At 50.8% G+C, this 20,445-nt stretch overlaps 2 protein-coding genes across 3 annotated transcripts; one reads left to right on the plus strand and one right to left on the minus strand.

Annotated features, from left to right (window-relative positions):
• The first annotated feature begins 5,864 nt into the window (after nt 1-5,864).
• Nucleotides 5,865-8,094, plus strand: Prr29 (proline rich 29). Of its 2 annotated transcripts, none has more exons than XM_026402302.2 (6): nt 5,865-5,924; nt 6,157-6,232; nt 6,425-6,540; nt 7,421-7,647; nt 7,777-7,847; nt 8,026-8,094. In XM_026402302.2, exons 1-6 carry the CDS (start codon nt 5,865-5,867, stop codon nt 8,052-8,054), a joined length of 579 nt encoding a protein of 192 aa, XP_026258087.2. In that variant the 3' UTR covers nt 8,055-8,094. The 2 variants fall into 2 exon arrangements, with proteins under 2 accessions (XP_026258087.2, XP_026258088.2); XM_026402303.2 differs by having other exon boundaries at nt 6,178-6,232.
• Nucleotides 8,095-8,317: 223 nt separating this feature from the next.
• Icam2 (intercellular adhesion molecule 2) lies at nt 8,318-13,159 on the minus strand. Its single transcript, XM_026402250.2, has 4 exons — nt 12,987-13,159; nt 11,443-11,709; nt 10,037-10,357; nt 8,318-9,361 (listed from the first exon to the last, which is right to left on the minus strand). Exons 1-4 carry the CDS (start codon nt 13,045-13,047, stop codon nt 9,174-9,176), a joined length of 837 nt encoding a protein of 278 aa, XP_026258035.1. The 5' UTR covers nt 13,048-13,159; the 3' UTR covers nt 8,318-9,173.
• Between the last annotated feature and the right edge of the window lie 7,286 nt (nt 13,160-20,445).

The following is a 20,445-nucleotide window of genomic DNA, read 5'->3' on the forward strand; positions in this document are numbered from 1 at the left end:
GATTGGGATGGGGTCGACTGGAAATCAAAACTCTTTGTTAAACATGACTTTATTCCATAGCCCCGGGGGAAGGAACTGCACTCTCTCTTGGGAACGGTATTCCTCCTTTCTTTAGGCATCTGATTCTCCCCTACTCCAAATTTGTCATTCTGGGGGGCTGCTGATTTCACCCGACCCTTGATTCAGGGATGGAGATGCCACCCATGTCTGCCCAGTCCTCTTGCCCATAGCGGTTGGTCCAAAAGCTGGGTGTGTGAATCACGGTGAATTAGAATCCTTCCCTGGGGTTTGTAGGCAACTGGATAAAGAAAAAAAAAAAAAAGAAAGAAAGAAAAGAGGGCTGGGGATGTGGCTCAAGCGGTAGCGCGCTCGCCTGGCATGCGTCTGGTCCTCAGCACCACATACCAACAAAGATGTTGTGTCCGCCGAGAACTAAAAAATAAAAAATAAATAAATATTAAACAATTCTCTCTCTCTCTCTTAAAAAAAAAAAAGAAAGAAAAGAAAAAAAAAACACTCTGGAAGTCTAAATTTGTCAGAAGTAACTGAAGTAAATCTGAAAGTGTTTGTGGTGTCTCCCACCTGTGGAAGAAAGAGGTCTGTAGCAGGAATGAATGAAAACACCAGAGAAGGACAGGGCCAGGGGAGGGAAGAAGAAAGTCCATTATCTGCCCTGAGTCATTTGATTTCCCAGGACCTTCAGCAGGTGGCTCCCTCATGGTTGGTACCCCCACTCAACTCCAGGGGTCCTGGGAGGGGAGAGCTCTGGAACTCCATCCCATAGTGCAATTCCAATGGGGTAGGACCTTGAAGCCTGGTCCCTGTTTTACTCACCTTTTGTTGCTGTGACCAAAAGAACATTGAGAGGAGGAAGAGTTTACTTTGGCTCATGGTTTCAGAGGTCTCAGTTCACAGATGACTGACTCTCCTGCTCTGGGCCTGAAGCAGGGCAGAACATCATGGCAAAAGGAAAGCAGCTCGGGACATGGCCCCCATGAAATACCGAGGGCTCCACTCACCAGGGACAATATATGTACCCCAAAGGTGTGCCCCCATGCCCTACCTCCTCCATCCATGACTTATCTGCCTACAGTCCCAGTTAATTCATATCAGTGGATTAATCCACTGATTAGGTTACAACTCTCATAACCTAATCATTTCACCTCCAAGTATTCGTGCATTGTCTCACACATGAGTTTTGGGAGGACAATACATATCCAAACCATAACATTCCAACTCTGGCCCTTGAAAGTTTATGCCCATCTCATAATTCAAAATGTATTTAGTCCATTTTAAAGAGTCCCCATAGTCTTAGCAGTTCCAGCATTACCAAAAATTCCACATCCAAAATCTCTTCTGAGACTCAAGGAAAACTCTTAGCTCTTTCCCCCATTAAAGATCAAAAACAAATTACATTTATCCAATACATAATGGCACATAGAAAACATGTCCATTCTGCAAGGGAGAAATAAGGGCATGGAAAGAAGGAATGGGACCAAAGCAAGACCAATATCCAGTTAGGCGAACAAGTCCTATAGCTCTGTGCCCAGCATCTGGGGCACATGGCACTGGGATGTTCTCTCCAAAGGGCTTTCTTAGCTCTTCCCCTGTGGCCTTGCTGGTTACAGCTCACAAAACCTCTTTCTAGGCTTGTTTCTGCGGGATTCCTGCAGCTTTCCTGGCCTCCTAGGCCTTCCTTTGGAATCTTGGTGGAAATCTCCACTACCCCCTAACTCCAGCATCCTGCATTCCTGCAGAACCAGTACCATGTGGTTGACATCAATATCTACCACCATCTTGAGCAGTAGGCTGCCTCTCAGGACCATGGTCACAGCAACCTCTGAGTACTTGAGCAACTGAGCACAATGAAATAACTTCCTCGGCTTTCCCCTCCCCAGGTAAGAAGGGTGACTCCATGGTCTCTTCTCAAAGGAATTTTTACTTTTACATCCTTCAGCCTGAGATGGTTGTGGGCTTGCCAGTTTCTGAGATGCCCCTGAGCCATCTTTCCTGTTGTTTCTGGGGAAGGTACTTTGAGTGTTTTTAGTGGCTGTAATCTCTTTAACAACCATGCCTAGTTTCACATTCACTTTTCTGGCCAAATTGCAAGTTTTTCAAAATTTTCTGCTCCTGGTTATCATAGTAAACTTGGTTAAAAGCTGTGAATGATATCATGCCACTTTCTAAATGGCGTGCTGGCTTGAAGTTTTCTCTGCCAGTTTAATTAGCACATCACCTTTGAATTCAGCCTCACAGAGGTTTCAGGACGTGGGCAAAATGTAGACAACTTTTTTTGCCAGGATGTAACATGAATGGCCTCTATCCCTGTTTCCAGTACAGTCCTCCTTCTCCCCTCAGGCCCCATGAAGCCCAATCTTTTTTTTTTTTTTTTTAATTTTAAAACAGAACAAATTTATTTCCTCAGAAAGAACATGTTCCACCTTTAAATGAGAAATATAAACAAAGAATATTCTAGTAAACAGGGATCTGACACAAGAAAATAGGTAGAAGTTCAGAGTATCAGCACCAAAGGCCAGTTCCAGGAAAACTGTGCAGCAGACCTTAAAAATATCATCACTCCCTCCATCAGCGGGTTGTGACATGAGTTCTTCGATTTCTTTTTCCAGTTCTGTACACCTTGATTTATATTTCTGTAATAACATCCTTTACTTCTTGGCAAACTTGAGGAGATCTTCCTTGGGCAATATTTAGGGAGCCTGCTACTCAAACATTCTCTTCACCTTAGATATCCCGGTCCCAGCGAGACCACCCCAACCTGAACAATCACCAAGTGCCTATTAGACTAAATCACAGATGCATACTTGGTCCAGCTTTTTTGCCTCTGTAAACAAAACCACCTGAAAAGAACAGTTTTTGAGGAGGAAAAGTTGATTTGGTGCTCACAGTTTCAGAGGTCTCAGTCCGTAGGGGGTCGACTCCATCGGTCTAGGCCCACGGTGAGGCAGAACATCACGGTGGAAGGGTGGGGAGGAAGAAGGCGGCTCAGGACATGGCCACCAGGAAGCAGAGACAGCTCCATCACCAGGGACAGAATATAAACCCCAAAGGCACACGCTCCCAGTGACACATCTCCTCCAACCTCTCCTTACCTGCCTATAGATACCACCAAGTTAATCCATATCCTTTGATTAGTGTGCTGATTCAAGTTCTCAAAACCCAATCATTTTTTTCTGCATGGTCTCACACATGAGCTTTTGGGGGACACCTCATATCTAAACCATAACCTACCTCATAAGGACAACCATAATTTGTAGAAATAGAGTAGTTAGAGTTTCTAAGCAGAAAATGGAATTCCTTCACTCTTGTGTTTTCAAGATTCCTTCTTTAGTATGTTTTCTATGCCAGTCGCACAATTTTGCAGAGCAATATATATTTTCTTTCCTTCAATCCTTATGTTCTAGCTCCATCCAATTTGTGTACCTAAGTATTGGGTATGAGAAAAAAGCTCCTTGCTTGCTTGGTGCTCTCTCTGTGTTTCTTCACCTATACTCAAAATAAGCATTGAAATTCATAATCAGAATCTTAGGAACTTTTTCCTCTCCATTTGCATCTCAGGAGGCGAGGAGGTAACTTGTTTTTTTTTTTTTTCAAGGTTCATACTTTTTAATGACTATACAATATTCCTTTGGGTAGATTGCCTTCATTTATTCAACCATTCCCCTATAATTGGACTTTGAGTAATGTTCAATTTTTAACTCTTAAAAATAACACTGTGATGAACACATTTGAGTGTAAATTTTTTCCATGTTTAGCTTATTCCCAGAAATAGATTTACCAAGGCAATAGGCAGAACAAATTGTCTTGGGACGCTGAATTTTGGTACAAATTGTTTTGGGTCACACACACACATACACACCCAAACACAAAAACAAAAATTAAAAAAAAAAAATCCAAAGATACAGAGTTCTCACTGATGGAAAAAAATTAAAAGGAAATAGGTGGAGTGGCCAATGTCTGAAAGAAAATAATAGTAGCCAAGGAAGTAGCTGGTGAGTCACCTCCCCTGCTCTGGGGGACTGAGGTTAAGTCTCCTCAGGTGAAGAACTCAGCAGATCTGCCTGTGCAATCCTTTTTTCAAGCAGCAAACGCTTTGGTTTTCCTATGATCAAGAACTTGAACACCACAAGCCAGACACTTTTCACCTTCGCCTTGTTTTCCAAAATACAAGTTCCCTGTACAATTAACCAGCAGTTTTACATCTGAGGAACGGGAATGATCCCTCCTCCCACCTGCTTTCCACAGCCACCTCCAGCAGGCTCCGGGCTCCTTTCCGAGGGATGAAGGTCATGGCCATGACTTTTTTTCTGGCTGTCTCCAGTTTGAAGTGCCTTCTCTCTCCCAAGCTGCTTGATCCCATCTGAGGGCCACCTTGCTCAGATCTCCATCCCCCAGTTATAGAATTCTCTCTTTTTCATTATCTCTTCTTGCAAAAGTCACCTACAGGGACTTTCCATGGTGCTGTAGTTCTGCTTTCTTTTCAAGGGTCTGTTCACACTTCCCCACGGTGCTGGGACCAAGGACTGGTACCAGGATACCACCTCCAGTTTTCAGATAGGCCTCTTCACACACAGTCACTTCCCTGTTCAAGGTTTGTTGGGGGGTACAGTGGTCGGCTTTGGAATGAAAGTAGAGATGGAGCATGCTTCTCTCGTGCGGGCCTGTGACCACAGCTTGTTGGTGGTTCTGCAGCGATAAAACCAACAAGACAAATAATGCATTGCCCACTGGCCCCCTCCCTTGGAGACAAGACTAAGAAACAAAGGGGGAAGGTGGAAATGGTCTTTCTGGGTCTAGACTCCAGGACTGCTAGGAAGGGAGCAGAACAGAAGTGGGGGGTGGGGGAAGGGCACCTCATAGGGTGCTAATCCCAGCTTCCTGTCCGGATTTTCCTTGACTGCTGCTCAGGGCCTATCTTAGGATGGTCACAGCTGCCGAAATAGATCTCCCGCCTCACCTGTTCTTAAGCAATGGAGACCTTGCTAACTTCCTGTCAGAACAATGCATGCTTTGGTAACTGTTCCAGTATATGGGACAGGACTGGGGACCTCTTATCCACCTAAGAGGGGTAGCAACTCACACTGGCCAGAAAACAGGGAGAAAACAAAGGAGAGATAAGCATCTGGCCACCCTTTTTGGCCCCAGCCCCAGCCTCTTTTGCAAATCAGGTCAGTGTTTCCTTCCTGATCATCTTCGGAAACCACTCTGTCTGCAGAGGGCCCCTCTCCTGATTGACAGAGGGGCAAGGGGCAGATCCTGGGCTGTCTAGCTCAGCAGACCCTCACTCCAAGCCTGCGCACACAACATTCTCTATTCCTGCTGAACTCATCAGCTGAGTTTGAACTCTGGGACCAGCAAACCAAGGCTACCCAGCTACTCCTTCATTCATTCAACAAACATAGGCCCGCTCGGGTCTAGTAGTGAGGGTGAAGAAGGCCACAAGATAAAGGGAGGGAGGGCTGAGGTTGTGGCTCATCGGTAGAGCACTTGCCTAGCACGTGTGAGGCCCTGGGTTCGATCCTCAGCACCACATAAAAATAAATAAATAAAATAAAGGTATTGTGTCCAACTACAACTAAAAAAAAAACATAAAAAAAAAAAAAACAACTTGAAGACAAAGGGAAGTTTAAGACACGAAGTCTTGGGAACCCTGGCCTGAAGAAGGGCCTCCTGGAGGCCAGACCGACAGAGGTAGGACCCCGCCTCCTTCTGGGAGGAGGAGAGGAGGGCTGAGGGCAAGTCGCCCAGGGCAACTGCAGCCTGGGCGGGCCGGCGCAGGAGTGGAAGTCCTCCTCCCTTGGCGTCGCTGGCGTTGCCAAGGTAACCCTGACCCGCAGACGCTGGCCATGGCTTCTGGGCCGGGCGGGAGCTGGGGTAGCGCCGCACCGCGGAGTGCAGACCCTACGGTGAGGGCGGAGCCTGCCTTTACCGGGGTGGGGACAGCGGCGCTGGGGAGCCGCCCCTGGAGGGGCTGGATTCTGGAGGGGATGCACGGTGGGGGTGAGGAGAGAGACCCCAAACAAGAGGAAGAGACTGGACAGGGAGGGAGAAGCAACCCATGGGAGGAAGGTGTTGGGGCTCCCGCGACAAGCCCCATCCCTTCCCACCTGGTCTGAGTCTCCCCGCCAATGTCCCCAGCCCTGGGTGACCATCCTGCAGTCCCTTCCGTCGGCCGTCCCACCCCCGCCCCCGCAGCCGGGCCGCGTGAAGGAAGGTGAGACTCCGGGTCACCCTGCTGTGCCCGCCTCTGTCCCCCACGCTCCGTGTCGGGGTCCGCACTGCCTCACCTCCGCTTCCGCTGGGGGCTGGACTTCAAGATAAAGGCCTTGGGATCGGGAATGGGTGAGGGGTCGGGGCGGGGACATGGCGGGACCCGGGTACAGCCGGCTGAACTCTTGGCCCCTAGACTTGCTGGAGCTGATGATGCTGCAGAACGCGCAGATGCACCAGCTGCTGCTGAGCCGCCTGGCGGCGGGGGCGGCGGGGGCGCTGAGCCCCAGGTCAGACTCGCCCAGCGCGCAGGTGCGTGGGGCTGGGGCCACCGTCTCGCCCATCTGCAGGACCTGGGTGATCCAACTGGGGTTTCTCCTGGAGAAAAAGTCCTGGGCGAAGAGGCAAGGAAAGCCAGCCCACACCTGAGTCCCTTTGGCAGGCATTTAGGTGTCAGGCCAGGTGTAAGCCTCCATGCCTGGAGGGTCCCCAAGACCACACAGATCTAGTTTTCAAAGAAGTTTCCCTGCAGTGCAAGCCCTGCCCACTTACAGGCACCGTGGACACTGTTGCCTAGCCTAGACTCCATCGGTATTTGTCCAACAAGTGAATGAATAAACCAACGGCTGTGAATACTGCCGGCTTTGGCATGGCTGGCCTAGGAAATGTAGGCAGCATGCTCACACCTGGGAGGGATGGGAAAGGGCCATCCCTCCTTGGAAGAGGAGCAGGAAGCCTGAGAACCAGGTTTTGAGAGCCGAGTAGGATTTTGACGTTGGTGAAGGGGGTGAGGGGTAAACCCACCCTCTAGGGTTGGGCAGGGGGACCTACAGGATAAGTGTTCCACATCACTGAGGGGCACAAGGCAGTTCTGGAGCTGAGAGTGAGGCCCAGCGCAGCTCAGTGGACTCTAGGCCTCCGCTCTGGAGTCACCTGGATTCTTCCAGCCCTTGCTCTACCAGTTATTAGCTGGGGGACCTTAGAAAAGTTGTTCATTCTCTTGGAGCCTCAGTATTCTTACCTGTAAAATAAGGAATAAATGTCTCCAAAGTGCCTTGCGTGATACAGTAAATGCTCAGGAGCCATGTTGAAAGTACATATCTGGAGAAAATAATGTAGATGAACAGAGGAGTGGGGGTAGGAGAGTCTGATCCTCTGTCACCATCTCCCCTTCCCCTTTGCACAATCCTAGGTCTACCTAGAGGACCAACTGGAAGAACTGCAGGAGGAGATGGACACTCAGGAGGAAGAGCCTTTGGTGTTCCACCACCACTACCTGCCCTGTTCACCACCACTACCTGCCCTGGGATCCCTGCCACTCTGGCCAGCCCCTTTCCTCCCCCCGCCCCCACATCAGCCCCTCTTGCAGGATGCACCCATGATTCAGCACTGGCCTCCTGCCTCCAGGAAAAGGGGGACGTAAGTGAGGCTGAGGTCTGGGCTCTATCAGGTTCCTGCTCTGGGGCCAGGCTGGCAGAGCAGGCCAAGGGGATTGTGGGGGAAGCACTGGAGGCCGCTGAAGGATCTTCTTTTCTCTCCCCATATCAGGAGAGCTGTGCCACCGCCCCCACCCCCCAGTGCCACAGGGACTGTGGGTGCAGATGTACCTCCTGCTTCAGGTAGGGGGCTGGGTAAGTGGGCAGTGGGAACCCAAGTCCAGGAATGGATGGGGGAGGCCAGGAGGGCCATGTGCCCTGTGTGGGCACTGATATGGGCACTGGACTGTCCCCTTCTGTTTTCCCTCCTTGGAGTCCACTGAGGCAGGAGGGAGGCAAGATGGGGGTGCTATCTCCTTAGACTACTATGATGCTGAGAGTATGCTGTGAAGATGGGTGCTCGTGGGGACCATGCCTGCTTCAGTGCAAGACAGAGAACAGCCTGGAAGCTTCCAGCTGCCCCTGTGCTGTCTGCCAACTCTGCAACCACGCTGACATCCTTTCTCACCATCTCAACCTCAGCCAGGCCCTCTCCTCCCTGGTGGATCAGCCCCTCTCCACCCACTGTGGGTTTTTAAAAAAATATATTTATTTTTTAGTTGTAGTTGGACACGACATCTTTATTTTATTTATTTATTTTATGTGGTGCTGAGGATCAAACCCAGGACCTTGCACGTGCTAGGCGAGAGCTCTACTGCTGAGCCACAACCCAGCCCTCTACCCACTGTGGTTTTTAACTGGACTGTAAGCACTCCTTCTTGCCCCTTCTGGGCCTGAAACCCAACTGCTTCCTGCCTGGACTTGGGGCAAACCCAGGTGCAAGAGCCCCAGGCCCACCCTTGTCCCTCACTCCTCCTTCTGGAATGACAAAGATGGTGGGGCTGCCTTTTGGGCCTAATAATGGGTCCAGAGAGAAGTGGAATGTTCTGGTTTCCCCAGATCTTTGAAGGCTGCCTTGAGGGAGAGAAGGGCCCAAAGTGGTAGGGGAGAGGCTAGTGGGGAAGACCCTGGAGCTGAGCCAGTTCCCTTGGGCCCCATCCTCACACAGTGGGAAAGAGAGTCAGAATTGTGTCCTGCTCTCACCAGGAATGATCCTAGGGGACCTTGGGCCAGGTGACAGCAGTGACTTTTGCCTCACAGGCCACACTGTTTCTCCCCCTCCCCCAGTAGGAATTCATCACTGGGGGCCAGATGGGGTTGGTGTCTGGGGACTGAGCCTGGGCCAGCAGAGCCCTGGAAGGCCCCTGTGAAAGAGAGGACAGGAAGAGACTGAGGGAACCTGCAGGGGCAGAAGTCCGTGCCTGTACCTTCCCCTTCTGGGCTGTTGACTGATATCCCAGGAGCAGACCTGGAGGACACAGGGTTATGGCCGGGCGTTTGTATTCAGGCTCAAAAAGGAAATGTCGCCAGAGTCCTATGCTGCTGTCATAGTCCTTCAGCCAGGGCTGGACCACGACCCTGAGGAGCCATGCTGAGTTCCAGCAGCCACCAAGGCAGTGGCTTCGCAGCTCACATGTGCTGCACCCGGAAGACCTGGGGCAGCCTCCGCCAGGCAGCTCGCACCCCATAGGTGCCCATCCGCCTCTGGCGCCAGTGCTGGCCGAAGACAAAGCAGAGCAGGACGGACATCACAAACAAGAACAGCAGTACCGACACGACTGTGACAATGATGACCATCTGGTTTTCCGGCGGGGGCTCTAGGGAAGGAGGGGGTGGTGGTCTTAGAAGTTCTCAGGTGCTACCCATCAGCTCCACCCACTCATTCACCCAGCAGTCACCCTGGTTGTCAAGAGGAAGGGCACGTGGTGTCTTCTTCCAGAGTGGCTTCTAGGAGAAAGGTGACCCAGGCCTCAGACCACCAGTGGGACCTCTGAGACTGTGAGGGCAGATGTCCCCTTGCTAGCAGCTCCTAAGACCAGCTACGTGTAGCTGAGAACCATGGCTTAGAGGGTGGCATCGTGCAGACGAAGCCTCCCCAGGCAGGGCCCTGTGAGTTCTGGACAAACAGGCTCCCTGTTGACAGAGAATGCTCTAGCCATCGAGAGTCACGGAACAGCTGTGCCCCAGGGACCTTCCAGGTCAGGCAGACCAGCCTTCCCACTGCAGAGAGCAGCCAAGGGCAGCCAAGGGCAGAGACGGCACATTGCCTTGGTCAAGGTCACACAGTTCACGAACAGCCAAGCTACTAGTTGAGCTCTCCTGACTTCTGGAACAACCAGGGTTCTGGCTGGGGACTTGAGAGAATCAGGGAAGACCGGGAGCAAAGGGGAGCCCTCAGGATTACATGTGTGCCCCAATCTGCCTGAGAATGGGGCTAAAGGGCTAAGAGGGAATGCTATCTCCCTTCCCCTCTGCCCTTGGGGTCTCCTTACCATAGACTCGAAGGACCTTGTTTTCTGAGATGTTGCGCAAGACGTCCCCCCCACGAGACCGCAGGTCCAGCTCGGCCTGGCAGGAAAAGTTCAGCAGGCCATCCTCTTTGCTTGCCGTGCTGTTGAATGTGACTCTGGCCTCCTGAGGGTCGGTTGCTCCCCCACTGAAGGTCTGGCTGTGCAGGGTCTCCTTGCCACGGAACAGGGTGAGGGTGAGGCTCTCGAGGGGCTTCACATCGGGCACCCTACACTCAATAGTGAAAGGTTTGCCCAGGGTCACCCAGACTGGCTGCAGCTGCAGTATGATCTGCTTTGGAAATTCTGTGGGGGTGAAGGAGGGAGGCCTGGTCAGGATGGGGGTGTGTCTTCACAGGCCCTACCCAGCCAGGGCCATCTCCTGTCACTGTGGTGTTCCAGGAATTATAAAGGAGGACGTGGGCTGGGGTCTGGTTTGTGAAGAGAGGAGGAAAGAAGAATTAAGCTGAAGGATGTGCCGGGTGATAGATTAGTGGATGTGACTTGGAGAACAGACAACATGGAGGTGAGCTAGTGTCTACAAAGAAAAGGTCCAGAAATTGTACAGCTAACTGGAAAGATTAAAAAAAGTTTGGGTCTGTCTCCTTCCTCTCCAGTTATTAAAAAAAAAAAATTCAAAAGTTAAACAGCTGGACGGAGAAGGGAAGAGCTCACTGGCACTGGGCACTTGAGGAACTGAACTGCGAGGTTCCGTTCGGGGTGAGGACGGCAGACCAGCCTCGCTTCTCCAGGATCAGGTTCCCGACTACTGATGGGGCCTGTGGTGGGACCTGGATTCCACTCACTCCCACCCCCACCCAGCATCACCTGTTGGTTTCGGGACATTTCTCTGTTCATCTGGATCCTCTGATGCTGGTGATGGGGAGGACATCAGCGATACCCCCAGAGCCAGATGTTGAGAGTCCTGGCCTATCTGGAGGGTTTCCATGGCTCCTGGGCAGGTGTCTGTGGGTGATGGTCACCCATTTGCCATGGGCTCTCAGGGTAAGATAAGGACACCAAGTGGCACTCGACCTTCTTATGAGGTGAGAGCGTGCCCAGGTCCCCTGATGGTCCTCCACCGTTGTCATGGGGGCAGGCTGCACTGGCGGCTGAGCGGGGGCGGGGCTGAGGAACACCACATTGAGAAATGACTGTGGGATCTGCCTAAGTCCTGGTTGGCTGTGCTCCTTAGAGCAAGGCTCAGGACCTGGGGGCCTGCTGCAAGGATAGCAGGGGCTCAAGGAGTCCTACCCAGGGTGTGGGCAGATCTGAGCCCATTGTCCTGTCCTGATCCTGGTCACCCCAGGAACCCAGGGAGGTGGGGGCTGTGGTGGAAGGCCCCGGGGGCAGCACCCTGGGGACAGCAGGGCCTGCGCACAGCCACTCACCATACGTGCTGACGTTGAGACTCTTTGACAGCTGCTCCCCAGCACAGGTGAAGTAGCAAAAGAGGACCGTGTCCCGGGAGACGTTTGAGATCCGAAAGGACTTCCACTGAGGCTGCTCCTCCAGCAGAGTCTTTTCCAGGGTGGTCTCCAGGCCTCCCATAACAGGGTTGGCACAGCTGGTGCTGCAGTTGACTGTCCTGGACCCTCCATTTTCTACCACCAGCCTCTCTGGCCATGTGTATACCTCGAATGCTGCCTCACTAGACTCTGGAGGAACAGAAGCATAGTGTGGTGAATGTCCCTGCTGCCCTGCCAGCAGAGCACCTGCCACCAGGAGTCCAAGGATAAGGGCTGTGGATGGTCCCTCTCCTCCTCTCCCAGTGCCCTCAGGCCTGTGGCTTCTTGGCTAGATCCCGGAGGCCTCCTCCCAGCCTCTGGGTGCTCCTTCCTCCCACCCGCTCTGCTCCTCAGCTGCAGATTGGCCTTCCTCAAGATCTTCTTCCATCTCCTTCAAGGTCCAGCTGAAAGCCCCCTCCTCCCTGACAGCCTCTCTGAGAATGGAGGTGAGCTCTAAGCTGTGCTCTCTGAGCCGTGGCCTGGGTCGAGCCCCTCCCTCCTTCCTTTCCTTGTAAACTCTTTTCAAACACGTGCTAGGGGCTGGGGCTGGGGCTCAGTGGCAGAGTGCTTGCCTAGCCTGTGGGAGGCACTGGATTCTCAGCACCGCATATAAATAAAAAAATAAAGGTCCATCGACAACTAAGAAATATTAAAAACAAAACAAAAACACCATCTGCTACGTGCCAGGCACCATGCTAGGCTCTGGGGACTCAGCAGTGACCAAAGTAGACCGAGAGCATTTGGATCCAGACCAGCTGGGCCAGCCTGTGTCCCATGCTCCCATCTCCCTTGCACGCTCCGCTCAGCCCGAAGCGTGTGGCATATGACGAATTGGCAAGAGAGGGGCGTTGGAGGTGGGTTGCACTGGGTGTGAGTCGGAATTCGCCACCGGCTGCCTGGGGGCTACCTGTCCCTGAGCCTCGGTCTCTTCCTCATCAAATAGGCTAGTATCCCCTAGCTTGAAAGCACCTGGCCGACCATCCAGGGCCGGGGTGCTCAGCATATGGCAGCCACCTCCCTTCCTAGTCCCCTCAACCCACTGAAAGAGGTTTCATTTTCACTTTGACTACCATGGCCAGAAGGTGATGTCCTCTGCTGCCCCCTACGGGCCCCTAGGCCCCCCAGCATCCCTTCACCTCCTGAGCCCCCCACCCACCCCCACCATTCAGCCTCCACGACCTGCCATACCACACACCCCAAAGCTGTGAGGTCCGTTCCACCTGGTGTCCAAAAGTCCAGGACCCTACCCACTGCCCAGGGCCACAGGGACCCAAGGACAGGCTGCCACAGTATCCTGTGCCCATGGTGGAATGAACCCCATGTTCAAAGCCTCAAAAACTACAGGGCCAGGACCTCCCCCTTCCTTGCCTGAATCCGGAGAGCGGGGCAACACCCCGCCCCGGCAGCCACGTGTCAGACCCGCTCACCTGAGCAGCAGAGCAGGGCGAGAAGGGCCGCGTGCAGGCCCCAGCGACTTAAAGAAGACATCTCCAGCTGGGTCCACGGGTTCCCAGGGAACAGCCGGGGGCTGTCTGGAGGGAGACGGACGGTTCAGCCAGGGAGCAGTGAATGGAGCCGCAGCCCCAGATTCCTAGCCTTCTGTGAGTTGATGACCGCATTTCCTCTCATTATCGAAGCTCCGGAAGCCACATGCACAGGCCAACTCCCGGGCCTCCAGGCCTCCTGGGTCCGCAGGCAGAGGAAGTTGGGAAACAGCTGATAAGCAGGGGAGGAACCTCTTCTTCCAAAGCCCCCTGCAAGAGTGGGGCGAGGGAAGGCAACACCTGTGTGTGTGTGTTCACGTGTGTGCACACGGGATCCCTGTGGACTGTGTGCACACAGCTGAATGAGGCCTCCAAGGCGCAGATCTGGGGAACCCCAAACCCCACAAGACACTTTGTTGAAGTCTCCTCTGGGAAGAAAATATCCAATCAGGGCAACCGGTCACCACAGCAAAGGCGAGAGAGACCTGGGCTTTTTAAGGAAAACCAGGCAGGAATTTGAGGTTCCTGCAAATACCCAGCATGTGTATGCATACCCCTCCCGCTCAGCTTCCACCTTAAACCTGTCCCGACTCAGCTGATTAAGGGCCCACGTGAGGCCCAGAACCTTGGGAATCACAGCCCACAACAGTCCCCAGAGGCCCAGGCCCAGGAGAGAAGGGATCTGTGTGGCTTCAGCCTCCCTTTCTGGGCCCGGCCTGCTGACATTCCCTGCCCGCTCCAGGCAGGGTCTTGGTCTGGGGGGCTGGGGCCGAGGGGCTGCAGCCTACCTCTAGGGAAGCTCCTGCTCCCTTCAGGGGTCCAGAAGCAGGACACAGGTGAAGGCTGGACTCTGATGGACCAGGACCTTCCCAGGTGGATCTTGCTCTCCACATATCCTACCTTTGCTCTCCCAGTTCTGTCACAGATCCCCTGGGACCAGGCTGTAGGTCCCCTGATTTCTCAGGGAACTCCAGTTGGGGCCTTTAGAAATGCAGGCCCCAGCCGGGCACAGTGGCACACGTCTGTAATCCCAGCAGCTCAGGAGGCTGAGACAGGAGGATCATGAGTTCAAAGCCAGCCTCAGCAAAAGTGAGGCGCTAGCACATGGCTGCACCTGCTACAGGTTGGTCACTGTCATAGCACTCCACAGTAGAAACTCATCAATCCCCTAACTTTGTAAGGTAGAGCACTGTTACTGTCCTTGTCTTACAGATGGGGAAACTGAGGCACAGAACAATTAAGGGACTTGTTCAGGGTTACACACGTAGGAGGGAGTGAAGTCACCGTGAGCGAGAGCCAGCTGTCTGGTCTGATGAACTAGAGCAGGAGGACGGTCAGGGGTTGGTTACCCAGAGACCCTCAGGAAGGAGAAGAAAGACAGAAGGCCAAAGGAAATTTCTGGGCAAGTCTGTGGAACAACATATTTCTAAACAAACAAGAAGGAGGAGAAGAAGAAGGAGAAGGAGGAAGAGGAGGAGGAGGAGGAGGAGGAGGAGGAGAAGTGTCAGGGGCTAGATTCTTGTGTCAGGCTATTCTTTGAAGGAGAATTTCCTTCTAGCCCCTGACAGAGAAGAAACCCATAAACACTGCTGGGAACCAGAATGGGAACATAAGCACTGTTAGGTGCAGAACAGGCTGAACTACGTTATCTGCAGGGCAGGCTGAACAAATGTTAGCTGCAGGATGGCCCACGCACTCAAACCGCCCTCTGTCCTTTATCACTGTTTGCGTCAAAGCTGAACATTCAACCCCCCTTGTGCCAACAAGGCAGCTTGCAGACCCAGAGGCCCCGTTAGATTAGGGCTATAAAAACTCCCTCCGGCTGGGCCCCTCTCTCTCTTGCTTTCTTGCTCTCTTGTTCTCTTGTTCTCTTGATCTCTCTGTCTCCCTTGTGCGCATGCTCTCCTCCCTCTCTCTCTCTCTCTCTCTCTCTCTCTCTCTCTCTCTCTCTCTCTCTTTCTCTTTCTCTCTTTTCTCCTCTGTTGCACTGCTGCAAAAAGATCTCTTGGTCGCTCTGAGTGTTGTGGTCACTTTCCTTTCAAGCACAAGATGAAAAAGAAGACGATACAAATTCACACAAACACAAAGTAGAGGGGTGGACGGCAGGGGCTGGAGAGAAGAGAAATGAGAGTTGTTTAATGGGTCATTAGAGTTTTGTAAGATTGATTCTGGAGATTGGTTGCAAAACAATGTGAACATATGTAGCACTACTGAATTGCGCATTTTAAAATGGATAAGTGGTACATTTTATGTTATGTGTACTTTACCACAATTAAAAGTAAAAAAGAAGACTTACAAGGTTTGTATGCCATGAAAAATGGAACCAAGTAGACCAAATCTTAGAAAAAAAATATATATGACTTGCCAGACGTAATTTAGGAAGAAATAAAAAAACTGAATGGTTCTGTAACCCTTAAAGATACTGAATCAGTGATTTAAAATCTTCTCCCAAAGAAACTGCTGGAAGCTGGGCACAGTGGCACAGGCCTGTAATCCCAGGTGTTTGGGAGGCTGAGACAGGAGGATAGCAAGTCTAAGGCCAGCCTGGGCAACTTGGCAAAGTGCTTGCTTGGCACATTCAAGGCCCTGGGTGCCTGTGATGTCAGAGCCGAGCTGGGTGCCCAGCAGTGGAAGGAGAGCCCAGGAGCCAGAGCGGTTAAGTTGGAAACTCGGCCTGGTGCTCTGAGCCACATCCTCTCTGATCTGAGCCTTCTGCTGCCCCTGTCCCCTCCCTCAAACTCACACCCTTACACCTCACTTCTTTTCGCTTTGTGCCTCCGGGCCATGCTGTGCTGTAAGAGTCATTTATCTGACTGTTCCCCAGATAAATGGAGAGTTGAGGTCCCTAGGATGCGATACCCAACCAGGGGACAGCAGCCCGTGGAGACAAGCTGCGCTTCCTTCCTGGTGGTGTCCAATACTGGGAGGGTCAGAGGTCCAGCAGAACTGACCCTTTTGCAACACAGTCTGGCTCCTTTCAATGGGCTCCTCCCTTCCTGCCACTTCCTCCCAGATCCTCCACTAAGCTTCCTGGAGTCATCTCCCAAGTAACCTGCCTGATCCCGAGGCCTTGTTCCAGGATCTGCTTTTGAAGGAGTCCACTCTAAAACCTTCAGATTTAAGAGAGAAAACATATTTGGTCATATATATATGTATATTTATTTATTTATTCTGGGAGTACCAGAAATTGAACCCAGGGTGCTTAACCATTAAGCCACATCCCCAGCTCATTTTTTATGTATTTATGTATGTATGTATGTATGTATTTATTTATTTATTTATTTTTGAGACAGGGTTTCACTAAGTTCCATAGGATCTTGCTAAGTTGCCAAGGCTGGCTTTGAACTTGTGATCCTCCTGCCTCAGCCTCCTGAGCTGCTGGGATTACAGGTGTGTGCCACCATGCATGGCTTATATGACCATCTTAACAGATCCCAAACCAAAAAACAACACACACAAACACACACACACAAATATGCTGAAGACATTCAACTTTTTTTTTTTTTTTTTTTTTTTGGTACCAGGGATTGAACTCAGGGGGCACTCAGCACTGGGCCACATCCCAGCCCTGGTTTGTATTTTATTTAGAGACAGGGTCTCACTGAGTTGCTTAGTGCCTCACTTTTGCTGAGGCTGACTTTGAACTCGGGATCCTCCTGTCTCCACCTCCTGAGCTTCTGGGATTACAGGTGTGGGCCACCGTGCCCAGCTCAACACCTTTTCTTGATAAAAGCTCTTAGAATATTAAAAGGAAAATATACTTAAAACTTATATATTTTAGTTCAAGGTGTAAGAATTAGAAAAGAGCAAAACCATCAGTATTAGCATATTATGATGCCTAGATAGAAAAGTCCACAAGAATCATCAGGCAAATGATTTAGCAAGGTGTGTGATTTTATGTTTTTATTTTTTAGAGAGAGAGAGAATTTTTAAATATTTATTTTTCAGTTTTCGGTGGACACAACATCTTTATTTTATTTGTATGTGGTGCTGAGGATCGAACCCAGTGCTCCGTGCATGCCAGGCCAGGGGCGCTACCACTTGAGCCACATCCCCAGCCTGAGGTGTGTGATTTTAGCTAGCTATATGATCAATATCCAGAGATAGTTGCTTTTATGTATATCTGTAACATACAAAAATGTAACTTTAAAAATATGTCATTTATAATAGCCAAACAAGGAACAGGAATAAATCTAACATCCTAGACCCATAAGACCTGTGGTAAGAAAATTATAAAACTTTATTGAAGGACATTAAAGACAACAAATGAAGAGATAATCCATGTTCATAGGTAGGAGATTCAATAGTATAAAGATGTCAATTCACCCCTAACTGATATACAGATTCAGTGAAATTCCAGTTAATCCCAATAGGCTTGTTCATGGAAATGGAAAGCATATAATAAAGTTTATGTGGAAGAATAAAAAAACTGACAGAGGACTAACGTCCGGAAAATATAAAGAACTAAAAAAAAAAAAAAAAAAAAAAAATCTGGGCAAGGTGTTCAATGCCTGTAATCCTAGGGGCTTGCGAGGCTGAGACCAGAGGATTGCAAGTTCAAGGTCAGGCTTAGCAAATTTGTGAGGCCCTAAGCAACTTAGTGAGACCCTGTCTCAAAATAAAAAAAATAAAAAAGAGCTAGGGATTAAGTAGCCCAATGGGTAAGTATCCCTGGATTAAATCCCCAGTAGAAAGAAAAAAATTTTTTTTCAAAAACTTACCAACAACAACAACAACAAAAAAACCCCAAATAATCCAATCTATAAATGTGAAAATTAAAATGAACTAAACAGACATTTCTCAAAATAAACGCAAATGTCCAATGAATACATGGAAAAATGTTCAACATCTTTAGCAATTAGGGAAGTACAAATTAAAAGTACACTAATAGTCCATCTCACTGTAGTTAGAATGGTAACCATCAAGAATACAAAGAGAGCCAGGTGCGGTGGTGCACGCTGTAATCCCAGCAGCTTGGGAGGCCGAGGCAGGAGGATCATGAGTTCAAAGCCAGCCTCAGCAAAAGTGAGGCGCTAAGCAACTCAGTGAGACCCTGTCTCTAAATAAAATGCAAACTAGGGCTGGGGATGTGGCTCAGTGGGTTCATCCCAGGTGCCACCCCCTCCCCTCAAAGGATACAAATAGAAATATATGCTGGAGAGGATGTGGGCAAAAGGAACACTTTTACACTCTGCACTGTTGGTGGGATTGTAAGTTAGTGGAAATCAGTGTGCAACCTGTGGGTTGCAAGGCAGTCTGCATTTCTAAATTGGTCACCCAGATGCCAGGGCAGAGGAGGAAGGGGAGGAGGAAAGCAGAGAACAAGAAACAACCACGGAGGAGGGCCGGCCGACAGAGGCCAGGCAGGACAGGGACTTCCCTGCAGATCTCCAGCCCCAGGGACTCTGGGGTCCCCACCCGCTGTGCTTACTGGCCCAGACAGGGGAAGAGACTGGAATTCAGCCCTTGACTGTGTCCCAAACTCTTCCCACACTGTCCTAGTTAGTCAGAGGACCAAAGTGAGGCTGTGACTTACCTGCATGGGCCAGGAAAGCGCCGTGAGGAGCCGTGTCACTGCCCTGCCACTCTGCGACGTCTGGTTCAGGTGGCTTTCTTTCTGCTCCCGTGGGGTCACGTGCTTCCTGTGCCGGGCAGGCCTCCACCACAAACAAACCCGCCTGACCTTAGAGTCACTACAGGTTTGTGTTTTTTTTTTTTTTTCTTTTTTCCATTGTGGTAAAATATATAGAACAAAATTTATCATTTTAACCACTTTCAACGTTCAGCTTGTAGCCTGCGATACATTCACCTTGCTCTTCAGCCTGCGCCACCATCCAGCCGGCACTGGTGACCTCGCTGGACCTGCCGCCTCTGGGTCTGACCACCCTCAGAGCCCCAGAGTGCTGCCATCCTGGGACTCAACGCCATGTCCTCAAGGCTCATCCATGTGGTGGCACGTGTCAGGATTTCCTTCTTTTTTTTTTTTTTTTTTTTTTAAGACTGAGGACTAACGATTCGATGATCTGTGCACGTGCCACGTTTTGTTTATCTGTTCCTGTCCTTGGACAGCTGGGTTACTTCCACATCCTGTGGATTGTAACCATGCTCTGTGAACAGGGTGGGCAGATGCACCTGTTCAAGACCCTGCTTTCAATTTGCTTGGTCTGAACCCACATGGAATTGCTGGATCGTGGTCACTCTATGTCTAACTTGCTAGGAGGCCATCCTCTTGTTACCCTCTGGGAAGGAAGGAGACCGTCTCTTCTGACATGTGGATTCTGCACACACACTGGGGCCTTCTGCGCGCGAGGCAATTCCAGGATGAGCCCCCTCTGCTCCCCTGTGTTCCTCTAGCTGACGTCACAGAGCAGCTGTGACTTGTGACCCTGCCTGTGTCCTACCACTCCACAAAAATCTTCTATTAGTGACTAAGAACAGTTACCTTCTGAGATCTCTTTGGACCTGCCACCTTGCCTAGCAATAGTTTTTTTAAAAAAATATTTTAATTGTAGATGGACAGAATGACTTTATTCCCAATGACCTAAGGACCTCCACCAAGGCCCCCCTCCTGAAGGTCCATGGCTCCTCCGCCACCCTGGGGACCAAGCCTTTATATATGCCCTTTGGGGGACATTTGTCCAAATCATAGCAGTGTCCCATTTGTGATAATTTCTCCAGAAATTTGTCTGGACTTGTCCCTGTTTGGAGGGAATCCCTCCTTCCTATACTTCGGTCAGATTTTTGGGGAAGCTTTCATCTTCCTACTTGACCCTACCTTCCTGGTCTCATGATTGGGCCAAGATGGGTAACCTGGCACTCTCCTACCTTTGGATCTTCTCTTGGGATTAAAAGAAAAAAAAAAAAAGTCTTTCCTTCCTGGTTGCAGAATTTGGAGCTGAGATGGTGCCTGGGGACTCGCTCCCTCAGTCACAGGGGACCTGGGGGTGTAGGAGGTGAGGAGGAGGCAAGGACACAGAGAAGGGGCGAGGGTGTACTCCTGAGGCCTATTCCTGCAGGCCTGCGGAGTCAGCCCTGTTCCTCTTTCTACATGAGAAACCAGTTTTAGCTAGTTTCTTTATTTTTATTTATTTTTTAGTTGTCAATGGACCTGCATTTTATTTATTTATTTATATGCGGTGCTGAGAATCGAACCGAGCGCCTCACACAGGCTAGGCAAGCGCTCTGCCACTGCGCCCCAGCCCCAGCCCCTACATTTAGCTGGTTTCTGCCTCATGCAACCAAGTCCGGGGTAAGAGAGCACGAGTCGTGGCCAAAGAAGCTGGTGCAAGCAGACTCAGGGTGACATCATCAGGCAAAGATTGTTCCAATAGCATTGCACGCTGCCTGGGCCGGCCTGAGCTCTGGCGGCTTAGTTTGGTGATGGGTCTTCATGACAAGAGGG

The sequence above is a fragment of the Urocitellus parryii genome, chromosome 7, assembly GCF_045843805.1.
Source record: "Urocitellus parryii isolate mUroPar1 chromosome 7, mUroPar1.hap1, whole genome shotgun sequence".
Lineage (NCBI taxonomy): Eukaryota > Metazoa > Chordata > Mammalia > Rodentia > Sciuridae > Urocitellus > Urocitellus parryii.